Source organism: Ascaphus truei, chromosome 4 (assembly GCF_040206685.1).
Source record: "Ascaphus truei isolate aAscTru1 chromosome 4, aAscTru1.hap1, whole genome shotgun sequence".
Taxonomy (NCBI): domain Eukaryota; kingdom Metazoa; phylum Chordata; class Amphibia; order Anura; family Ascaphidae; genus Ascaphus; species Ascaphus truei.
The window spans coordinates 234,839,840-234,852,327 of record NC_134486.1 but is presented as its reverse complement, the minus strand read 5'-3'; the positions used below and the strand labels follow the sequence as shown (position 1 = coordinate 234,852,327).

The following is a 12,488-nucleotide window of genomic DNA, read 5'->3' as shown; positions in this document are numbered from 1 at the left end:
CATATAATTGTCTTTAAGCACCCCCAAAAACCTGTTTCCTTTTGTTGTAATGCTAATCTCATTGCCCCAGTCTATTTCTGGATAATTAAAATCCCCCATTATGCAAACATGACCCAGTTTTGATGCCTTCTCCATTTGCAAAAGAATTTTAGCTTCCTCAATCTCACAGATATTTGGTGGTTTATAGCATATTCCCACAAACATTTTCTTTATACTTTTACCTCCACTGCTAATTTCTATCCACAAAGTCTCTACATTTTCATCATTCCCTTCATATACATCATCCCTTATAATAGGTTTTAGATCCGGTTTAACATATAAACATACTCCACCTCCCCTTCTATTTGTTCGATCCTTCCGAAAAAGGGAATAATCCTCTAAATTAACTGTCCAGTCATGAGTTTCATCCCACCATGTTTCAGTAATGCCTATGATATCATACTGCTCCCTTGCAGCTATTAATTCAAGCTCCCCCATTTTATCTGTCAGGCTTCTTGCATTAGCAAGCATGCATTTCAGGTTTTTTTCAGCTTGTACTATTATCTTATCTGCTCCTTCCTTTCTGCTCCCACTTGGTTTAGTCTTTAGAAGTTTTCTACTATTATCTGTATTTGCTGGGGGTGTCTCATTGCTTGTCAAACTCGCACTCGCCCCTATCCTACCTCCATACCACCTTGTATCCTCCTCTATTCCATTTAGTTCATTACCTGTTTCATTCCCTTCCATCTGAAGAATTGGACCTTAAGTCAGAAGGTCTGGAATTATTGGGAGTGTCCAAGTTCTCCTTGGCTAGTTAGGGGTGTGACAAGGTGAAGTCAGGTACTGATAGTTATGCCTGGGAAACATATATCGGAGTCCTTCATCCAGCACTCAGAAGGTTAACCTGGTAAGAATAGCTGGTCAATCAGGAAGGAAGCAGACACACCTGACAACCAACATGATTATATAAGGAAGCCAATGCTTGTAGCATGTGGCTGCCTCATACTAAAGAGCTGTCTTATGCAAGCTGCTAGCTAGATGGATTCCCAACCCTCTTTCTAAAAGGATAGTAATAATTTTAATATTGTTTCCTGACTGTTGTGATGTATGTTAAAAGGTTGGGAAATGGAGATAGCCAGCCAGCCTGATAGATAGGGCTTGGATTGTGAGTAAGTTCTCCCAATGTGGAGTAGATGTTATTTTGCTATGTTTTGTGTTGCCTTAAAGGGACAGTGTGCCCAAATGTTTAGTTCTGCGGTGAAGAAATAAAACCACTTAATATTTGCTTTAACTGGAAACTACACGTGTGGACTATTGTCTGACCTCGCCTACAGGCTGTCCTGCCACAAGGGGCTATTAGAATAGCATTTATGCTCTGACTCCTGTCTTTGTCCAGAGCCCTCTGGACAAACAGAATCATTAAACCAGAGGATAGACCCAATCTAGTGATAGGGCATCTTCTCTATCTGCCTTTGTGTCCAGATGCCTCAAAGAACTGTTGGCATTGAATTTTGTTGGGAACACAAATGAGAACAAGCTCTTGCCTCAGCCTAGTATAATCAGATACAGGAGGGAAGGTGCAAGTGACAAAGTATACTCAAGCAAAAAGGCGAGAAGAAACAGGCTCTGCCCTGCTCTCAGTCCCTAGATAATTGGATGATTGAAAATTACAAATCAGAATACCTCTGAAATTTGTAATCATGATAAATGTATGCACTAATGAGGACAATATAGTTGCATGGGTACTGCCCCTGTGGCAGAAAATCCAATCAAGGAGCCTTACCCATCAGTAGGTGAATAAATGGAGTATGTGTGGAAGATTAAATAAAAAATTAAAAATGGTGCTTGATGGTCAAACAAACATACAGACATACATATGGTATATAGCCATGAATGGTCCAGACTATCTTTCTGCCTTTTTGTCACGTAAGTTCTGATAGCTACAGACAGTGACAGGCTATACTGTGGGTTTTACCCCCCCCCCCTTCCCCCCTCTCTGAGTGCTGCCTCTCTGAGTGACTGGGGTGGAGGTGAACTGAGTCTGTGTACAGCCAATCATGGTGCAAACTCTGTGCCTTAGGGAGGAAGTGTTCCAAATTGTATTCAGTCAAGGTCTCCCCCTCCTGGGGTTGAGATGTGGAGTTGAGCTCTTCCCTTCTTGGGGTAGAGACCTGCAGCCCAAGATCTGCGCAGAGGAAAAGGCCTCAAGACTGCAAGAGGTCAGGCACCATTCAGAAGTCTGGGACCTATCCTGACAAACCCATGCATATGCTGTAATACCAACTGCAGTGGCTGCACAAATAAAGAATCCTTTTTATATACTGTACTCCTGCCTAAGTAACAGTCTATTTGGTAGGAGTATGAGAGAAGTCTGTCATGGGGGGGACTGTCTCCAAGAACCCTGGAGCCTATTGCGACTGGAGGCGCTGATGACACCAAGATAAGAACATGAGGATCACCAAAAGCCTGTCCTGTTTCCCCTTACCATCAGGGACTCCTTTTCCTATTGTTTTGTCTGAAGCGCTTATTCCTATTGTGTTATAATATTATGTCACTTGTATTGTAAAGCGGTATGTACCTAAATGGTACATAAATAAATAAAGATATACATACTTACAAGTAAATTATGGCTTAAGCCCAGTTTTTGATTTGATCAGAGAAATCAGAATTGAGTAATGACTTAGACAGCTGTTGGTCAGAGCAATAAAAAATAAGTAATGACTTAGTAGGACAGCTGCTGATACAAATATCTGCCTAATTGTAATACTGATGCCCCCTGGGTCTGAATATTGTACTATCTAAGAAAAGCGCAGCTGCAAAAGTTGCCGTCTAACTGGATCACAAATCTAGTAGCAACATGCAGCTGCTTAGCTCAAATTAAGAAAGTGAGAGGCTTAGTATCTTCAAATGGTACAAAAGTAGTCAGGCCACTATGTGTCTAAATCCTGATAGTTAAACCCTGATTGTAAGGAATAAATACAGTACGTATACCGGGGTAGGGGAAGTGGTTGGGTAAAGGATTGCCCTATTTATACATTAGAAAAACCTAAATAGGTGAATAAAGTATTCATTAGCAATGCTGAGACAAGCAGGTTCTATTCCCCAATGGGCAGCACTTGATGGGCCCCCGGACCCGTTCAAAGCTGCTATTCTGTCCCCCCTGTTCCTGAACTGAATCAGCACTGGCGCAGTGACATCAGTGCAGGCACTTGGGACCAACTGCCATTTCGTGTGTGAATTTGCTTGCCATCAGATCTATTGATGGATTTCCTCACCTGTGTAAGATCTGTTGGAATACTTCTCAGTTCAGGAACCATTCTCCAGGGTCTATAAACTTGCGGCTCAAGTAATCGCCTTGAGTGTTTTCTTCTCCTGCAATCTGTACTGCCATAATGGCTGGAATAGAGATCTGCCCATCTGGAAATCTTGGTTAATTCTCTTGCTAAACATACAGGACACCTACAAGCTCATATTGAATCCCCAAAATAACCACAACATATATACTGTATAAGCATATAAGTGTCATAGAGGAGTGCTACTGAGCATAGCAATATATATTAAAAACCAGAGACAGAACATGAAACACAGACAGAGCTCAGTGCACATGCAGGGAAACTTATACACGGTAGAGTGCCTAAATATATATGTATAGATATCTATTAAATAAAATGGTCTTTTAGTTTAACATTTTGGCCAAAGTGTTGTAAGCCCTTGAGCCACTACACGGCAGACCACATCTCAAGGGTCCCTAACACTAATATAAATTCTTAATAACCTGTGCATTACCAGGAAGAATGATTTATAATAAATCTGTCAAAATTAGTTGCATAGTTCTAAGTCTGATTGAAGCTCTTATTAACCTGTACATTACCATGAAAAGCACTCTGTACAGCTCAACCCCGTTATAGCGCGATCCGCTATAACGCGGTTTGAGCATGGACCGCGAAATAAAAAAATAAAAAATGTTGTAATTTTTTTTACATTTTTACTGCACACTGCACTCTGCACACTGCACACTGCACAGCCCACTACACACACTACCAACACTCACTGCACACTGCACAGCCCACTGCACACTGCACAGCCCACTGCACTGCACACTGCACAGCCCACTACACACACTACCAGCACTCACTGCACACTGCACAGCCCACTACACACACTACCAGCACACACTGCACACTGCACACTGCACAGCCCACTACACACACTACCAGCACTCACTGCACACTACACACACTCACAGCACACTCTCACAGCACACAGCACACTGCACTCACAGTACACTGCACTCACAGCACACCACACTCACCCCCCCTCTCACTCCCCCTCCCTACCTTTGGTGTCGGCTGCTGAGATCGGAGCGGAGCTGTAATCGGCAGGAGGAGGGGGGGATGTCGGTAGGGGGGGGGAGGGGTGGATGCCGGTAGGGGGGGTGAGGAGCAGGCTGGGACTCGGAGGGCCGTGTAGGCTAGGGCCAAAACTGGTTGTGCCGCGTAGGAGTGGTGTGTCAGAGACACACAGACTGAGGGCAGGAGCGGAGGGTCTCTGGATGCCGGGCGACGGGCCGGTAGGTGTGGGGGCCTGGGGGGGGGGAGGAGGTGGATGCCGGTGGAGGAGGTGAATGCCGGTGGAGGGGGATGGATGCCGGTGGTGGGGGGAGGTAAGGAGCAGGCTGCGGCTGGACTCGGAGGGCCGCTCTGGGCGGGCCTGGTGGCTGCTGGGGCACGTGTAGGGCTTCCGGCCACCTCCTTCCTCGCTCCTCCCGATCGGGCGCGCGGCGGCCATTTTTTTTGTAAATTAGCGCGACCCCGGTTTTAGCGCGGTTGGATCGGGTGGCCCCCGAGGACCGCGCTATAACGGGGTTGAGCTGTATTAGATTTGTCACAATCAAACTGCAAGCAAGCAACTTCCCCTGAGAGTGGGAGATGCAATGGAGTTAAAAGCTCACTCCAGAGTGCTTTTCCTGATAATGTACAGGTTAATAAGAGCTTCAATCAGACTTAGAACTATGCAACTAATTTTGACAGATTTATTATAAATCATTCTTCCTGGTAATGCACAGGTTATTAAGAATTTATATTAGTGTTAGGTACCCATGAGATGTGGTCTGCCGTGTAGTGGCTCAAGGGCTTACAACACTTTGGCCAAAATGTTAAACTAAAAGACCATTTTATTTAATAGATATCTATACATGTATATTTGGGCACTGTACCGTGTATAAGTTTCACTGGATGTGCACTGAGCTCTGTCTGTGTTTCATGTTGTGTCTCTGGTTTTAATTCTCTTGCTCCCTGAAAGCTTTGTGCCTCCCTGGTGGTTGATGTGTGAATCCTGTTGTCTGAATGCATTTTTACTGTGTGCCCTTTTAGGCAAATGGGAAAAATTAGTCCGTGCTTTGAAGATGGCGCCTATCTCCAAAATGTTGATTTTAAGTGGTGTTTCTGTCCTTGACCATGTACCTTGGAAAAAGTTTTCCTGAAAACTGACTTGCATCCTGCCAAGCTTGCGTCTGTTCTTATTAGAATCCAATTCCTTGGGGCTAGCGATCTGCCTCTGTTTAGATTGGATTCTGATTCCCATCATCTCAGGGGAAAGCGGGTCTTTGGAGTAAAAGTTATTCTTGGGGAATAGATCTTGTGAATCCCAAGCATTTGTGCTGTAGCTCTTTGATAGTTATCTGATGTTGTCCATCTTGTCTGGTGGAATCAAATCACATTAACTGGAAAGAGGTGGTGTTAGCCACCTCCATTAATATAGAGAAAACTTTATTTACAAAATGAACCATAAGGATTATGTCACAGCAGCATCTACAGTACATTGGATGGGTTTTCAAAATCTGCCTTGTCTTTGTGTTTAAAAGTATAGATCTTATAAAACGTATTAGTTGCACCATTCTTACTATCTGGATATTTCTAGTCATTTAGGATTGAGTCCTTAAATACCGTGTGGACAGGATACGTTGTGGTCTTTTTCTTTGAACCATAGAAAGTTCTGTCTAGGGTATTTAAGCCTCCCCTTCCAGAAGACCCAGAGTACATGCCATTTCTTTAAGGAGTCTGTTGATAATCTCAAAATTAACATGAGTGTTTGTTTTTTTTCAAGGTTCATCTTCATCCGATGAAGAATGTAGAAATACCGTATATCAGATGAGGAAGAAGTTAATGTAGACATTGCAAAAATACACCTCAGGAGAACGATAGAAAACAGAAATACAGAACTCAGCTCATCTAAATTCCATGCATCTACCCCAAGTTCCTCCAACTGAGAGAAGGAGAGTGTCCCTTACAAATAATGCTCCTCGTCGACAGGAACTTCCAGATTGCTGTCGGAGATGCCTGGGATGACATCAACCCACACAGGCAGAGAAACGTAGGAATAAGTAAGGGCGGAAGCCACACCCCCTCCCCACCAGAGACCAGCAGCGAGGATGCACAGCTAGGTCATGATGGATGGCCGACACCCCTGTGCGACAGAACTACGCAGTTAACTAAGGTAACCACTATTCAACAGATGCTAAGGGAACCAAACAAGGAAGATGGGGGGGCTGGTGGCAGTAGGAATAACAGCAACTAACTTATTCTCCTGTTTGTTCTGGATATCTTAGGGTTTATATAGAACATCAGACCAGGGATCTAGAGGGAAATTCACATAAAAAATATCTTGTAATACGTCATGAAGGGCTTGCCATATGTTCAAAATTACAACGCAATGCCACCACATATGGAGGAAGGTACCTATTTGGCCACACGCTTGTGTACATAATGGTGAGTAATTTGTATAAGACATAGATAACTTATGAGTGAGATAGCACCATTGAGACATCTTAAAAGTGTTTTCGTAACACTCTTAAGTTTTCGCTAGGGTGACCCCTAGGTCGTTCTCCTATTTAGTCAAAAACATGGGAACGCTGGGGAGTCAGAACCCAACAGCATCTTATATAGAAAAGATATTAAACCTTTATGGTCCCCCTTGCTTACACAGACTTTCGAAGGGGGTAGGATGGATAAAGGGAGCTTTTGAGATAAAGTCTCTCATCTATAATAGTTTGTACAGCTCAGCAAGACATAGGCCCAGCTCTCAAACAAATAAAATGTTTTAACCTTCTTGTCAGCCCATACTGTATGTACAGAGGGAAATTAATTTTTTAGCCAAGTCATCTGAGAAAATAAGCAGGGCTACATCTGTACATTGACTTTTCTGACAGATTATATTACAGTGAAGGTGCAAATGTCGTTAAGATGTTGGCGATAGTGACATTATAGTGAACATAAGGGAAGGACCAAAAAAAAAAAAAGGTTGCAGCAAATAATTGCAACTTTAGAGTTCTCATTGAATAGAAAAACGAATTAAAAAAAACAAAAACAAATGTAATTTGAATCTCTTGAAATAGTTGTGCAACTATATCGTGGGACTGATTATATATATATGCTAGCTGAGAGACCCGGCGTTGCCCGTGAGTTAAATTTCCCGCTCCCTTCTCTCCCCCTCTTTCTCCGTTCTCCCCCCCCCCCCACCCTCCCCCAGAGGGGAGGGACGAACAGTGGACAGGAGGGGGGGGGACAGTGGACAGGAGGGGGGGGACAGTGGACAGGAGGGGGGGGACAGTGGACAGGAGGCGGGGGGACAGTGGACAGGAGGGGGGGGACAGTGGACAGGAGGGGGGGGACAGTAGACAGGAGGGGGGGACAGTGGACAGGAGGGGGGGGACAGTGGACAGGAGGGGGTGACAGTGGACAGGAGGGGGCTGACAGTGGACAGGAGGGGGGGGGACAGTGGACAGGAGGGGGGGACAGTGGACAGGAGGGGGGACACAGTGTCACACACACACACAGTCACACACACAGAGTCGCACACACACAGAGTCACACACGTCTCAGTCCTGTGCGGCGCTCACCAGCGGCGTTCTCGGGCGCAGGCCCCGCGCCCCCCCACCCGCAGTTCTGTGCGGCGCCCTTCTCGGGCGCAGGCCCCGCCCCCCCGCAGATCCGTACGGCACCTTTCTCGGGCGCAGGCCCCGCCCCCCCGCAGTTCCGTGTGGCGCCGCACCGTACGGATGAGGGGGGTGGTGTGGTACGGGTGAGTGGTGGTGGTGGGCTGCCCCCTCCCGGCCGTCCGTTCCGCCCCCTCCCGGCCGTCCGTTCCGCCCCCTCCCGGCCGTCCGTTCCGGTCCCGGCCAGAGGCACAGGGGTGAGGGAGGGGAGGCGGTGTGTGTGTGTTGCTGTGTGGAGGGGAGGCTGGAGGCGCAGGGGTGTGAGGCGGCGGTTTGGTCGGGAGGTGGTGTGTGTGTGGTGGTGTGTGTGCGTGTGCGGCAGTTGAGGCTAGGCACTCGGCGCCGTGAGGGAGGAAGGGGGTCCTTCCGGGCGCCGCCATCTTAGGCACTCGGGCGCCGCGAGGCAGCTGCAGGCTGCCTGGCCACTGCCTGTCCCCCCGCCGGGGAGGGGAGTGAGCGACGGTGAGTGAGCGCCGCGGAGGGAGGTGAGTGAGCGCCGGGGAGGGAGGTGAGTGTGATGGGGGGGGGGGGAGAGGACAGAGAGAGAGTGTGTGGCCGAGGGGGAAGAGAGTGGCAGTTGGGTGACGTCAGACCCACCAATCTGATTGGCCAGAGGCTGAGGACCAATCAGATTCACTGCAGCTAGTACCAACCTTTCGATTTTATATATTAAGATATATATATCCTTATGCTGATGTTCATTGGCAGTAGAGGCTATGTCAAACAGGCCCTCCAGTGAATTGAAACCTTAATTTATTTGAACAAAATCTAAGTTTTGCTCTCTACAGTACATGGACCTTCATCAAGAGAAACAAAATAGAACCTGCCACACTGTATATAGGTACCTTAAAGGGAGTGAAGGATGCTTTTGGAAACCAGCTGTTGTCAACTAATGGCTGCTATAGCAACTAATTGTGTGATACATATAAGGCAGGAAACTAAGCTGCTAAAAAAAATTATTACTCCAAATAATACAATGTAAGGATTAGAAAAATAGCATATTAATCGCATAATAAGAAGAACAAGCTAGCAAAAATAAAATAACTGGATATTAGATATACTGCTGTAATGAAGGACACTCAATAAGCAACAGTGGTGTAGCACACAATGGATCTTTATGCATAATCGAGAACACAAGTAAGTGAGCTATAGAGGAGAAATTGTTATATGCAATGTGCCCAGTATAAAGCACACAATGCTCAAACAACGGACCCGAACCACAGAGTTAGCGTCAGAGAACATACACTTGGTGTAAATGTCAATGGAAATAATCAGTCAATGTGGGCAACAACAGATCTAGTATCTCAAGTAGGTATACAGTCACACAAAAATAACAGTAACAATGCAATCCAAACAAAATGTCAAGGAAGTGTACATCCTTGTATGCTGGGGATCAATAACCAAATAACTCAAGTCTTGACTTCTTTCCCAGCTCCGGGACAGGTAAGAGCCATGGGCAGCTGCAGTAGTTCAATGTTAGCATACTGGCGGCACACCACTTTTCCCCCCGCAACCGGGAATTGCTGCAATCTGTTTTCCTTGGCAATCCCTGGGCAGGGGGGAAATTAGTCTGCCTATTTTTGTAGTTCAGGAAATTATCTTTATTCTAAGCGAGTGACTAGGAATATATACACATATTTGGGAGAAATAACATTCATTCTGTCAGTGTTTACTAACCATTTCTCTTTAGATTCCCAGGCTTTTTAGAGACTTCGAAGCACAGTGGCGACGTGGACAGTAGAGAACAGCTAATAAGATGAACAAAAATAAGTAAAGCTGTTATTTCATCGACAAAGAGAACAATATTTAAAATAATATAAAAACGCAATGTAGGAGATGCAGCTGATTTGCTGAAGTTGTGGAATGGTATGGAGCCACTCATGCCTGTACTTCCATTATTCTTTTAAGTTATCTCAATCTTTACCACCTCGCCTCCTTCGACTTTATCTTCATCCAAATGGAGTTCTCATGCTGCAACTTAACACTGTTTAATAACTTTGGCCCTTCATATTTCAATGAAGTGCATTCTACATTTTCTATTGTGTATATTGAGGGAAAATCAATAAATGCACAAATACTTTTTCATGTGTATATACATATATATATATATGCAAGAGAAAAAGAAAGGACCCCGCATCCGTATGCTTTAACGACAAATTTTGGACTTCAATTTATGCAACATGAGGAAAGTATAAATATTGTACTCTAAGTTTTGTCTGAATGTCGGACATATCAACAAGGACTGCTAGGATAACTATGTCATCCCTATGCCTCATATACGTATAAACATATTAATAGCGTATAGCCATGAGGTATTTCACCTGTTGTTCTTGATTTTATGTGTGGAGAATTATTCACTTTAATGTATGTATTGGTTTTGACTTCACTTTAAATAGATGTAGTATACAACTGCAAGGCACAATACCATCTCTAGTTTATTCGTCTATGGTTGTTTGCATGTGTTCCCAGTTTTGACTAGGTAGCATGTGCTTAAACTACCTTAATGACTTCCACAGTGATTCTGACCATGCCATTATGTGGTTGGCAAACGTTATAGAGTGACAGATTGTGATTCCCTATATTCATGGGCTGCTTCTGCATCCATGTTGACTGTGCCAGTGCCTAGATGCATACCGTGCCCTTATTTATGGGTACAGCGCGACCGTGGTGAGCGGAGTAGGGTGGGTTTGCCTGCCCGTCACTCGGACATCCCCCTTGCACAGGTGCGCATGCGCGGAGTGCTATGCAGTGTGAGTACAGCTAGCCTGTCATACACACAAGTCGGATGCAAAGCCGCGCATGCGCAGTAAGTTGCTCATGAATCCTGAGAGCATTACCAGACTCAGGGCGCCTGAGTACCTAGGCGCGACGTCATGACGTCACGGACATGCGTAGTGGCATCCGTGAGGCCCGTTTCTTGCCCTTAACTTCACTAAGCTCTCAATGAGAACTCGTAACACCTTTGGCTCTTTGCTGGATGTTATATGTATATACTGGACACACCAGGTAGATATCTATGCAATTGCTGCCCCTTATAGAGAATTCAAATGTTCTTATAAGACGGATTTGCATTGGCTTACAAACTATGATCACTAAAGAGTCTTTGAGCATTACCCTGTATACACACCTGTTTGTCTTTGGCTCAATTAACTTTGTCTGTTACCACCAGGTGACTACACTCACTAGCCTCATTAGGTTCCTTTTTAAACGTGCATGTCACCCTGCTTACAACACCTCTCCCAGTAGAAGGCAGTGTGCCGAAACGTGTAGGAGCAGGTCTAGCAGGCAGGATCCCCTGGTTTGTCCCCTCTCTGGGTCACATTACCATGCTCTAGCATCTCTCCTTGTTTCCCCCTTCATGTACCGACCACATTGTACCTGACCATAGGTGACGTATCACTCTTTTCAGCTACTGCTGCGGCCAAGTTTATTCGACCATTTGCCCGTTCTTGGCCGCAGCAGTAGCCTGGCGCGCGCCCGAGAGTGACGGGCGCGCGCCGAAGCAGCGGAAGAGCGCCCTCCGATCGGGGCGCTCTCCCTACCGCTGCCGGGTCCGCCGGGTCCCCCGGAACCCCCTGCCGCTGTCCCGCGATCGCGGGACACCAGGGCTCCCTCGGGGAGCCCCTGGACGCGCGTGCAGGGGGCGCACGCTCCCGAAGACGCGTGACCGCGCGTCTATGACGTGCGGCACGCCGAGGGGCGGCCACTAGCAAGCCGGGAAATCTCCCGGCTTGCGGTACCGGCCACACTCGAATAAAGTGTGTCGGTACTGTATAGGCTTACATGTGCTTTGCAGGCTGTATATTGTGTATCTCTGCTGTTACTCACTTGCTACTCTTTGTCGATTTAGACAAACCCTATATTGCAGGGGATAGTAGGCATATTTGATTTTTTGCTGATGATCACATAGCCCTAGCCGTGACTATTTAGTCTTTTGGGTGTCACACCTGGTTTACCTTGTCAGGTATTTCAGAACACTATCTGAGTGTATTTTGGGCATTTTTTTGGAGGATGTGTCTAGCTTTGTAATGAACAGGGGATCCATGCTGTATTTTAACCATTTCTGTGCTTTGTTTTAACCATTTTTTGTTCTGTGACAATACATTAATAAACATTATGTGATTTGTACTAATACACATACTAGAGTGCTTTTTTAGGGCCTTCTTTTCTCTCTCAACATATATATATATACACACATATATATATATACACACACACACATATATATATATATATATATATATATTGTGACAAACGCCCCTCTTTTGTAGTGCTGACGTCTGTCTGGGTTCTTCCCGACACAGTCTTCTAGGGTTATTTAATACAAAAACAGGATCATGCAAAGTATTAAGCTGCTTAACTCAGGCTTCTGCCTGCTTTATTTTCATCCAAGTAAGGTACTGCAGCTTTAACATGTGTAGGTTAGAGGTACTCAGATACTTTCATTCAGCAGTTCACTCATTTCATTGTTACAGTATTTCCCACACTGTTATTTCAAGTAAAAAGAAACCAAATT

At 45.5% G+C, this 12,488-nt stretch overlaps 1 protein-coding gene across 2 annotated transcripts in view; it reads right to left on the bottom strand.

Moving 5' to 3' along the window:
• Positions 1–12,488, bottom strand: part of WDR27 (WD repeat domain 27) — a 585,895-nt gene that overhangs the window by 482,984 nt on the left and 90,423 nt on the right. For both annotated transcript variants that reach the window (XM_075597051.1, XM_075597050.1), the window contains exon 13: positions 9,650–9,720. In XM_075597051.1, the coding sequence (XP_075453166.1) occupies positions 9,650–9,720 (71 nt within the window). The remainder of the gene's footprint in view (positions 1–9,649; positions 9,721–12,488) is intronic.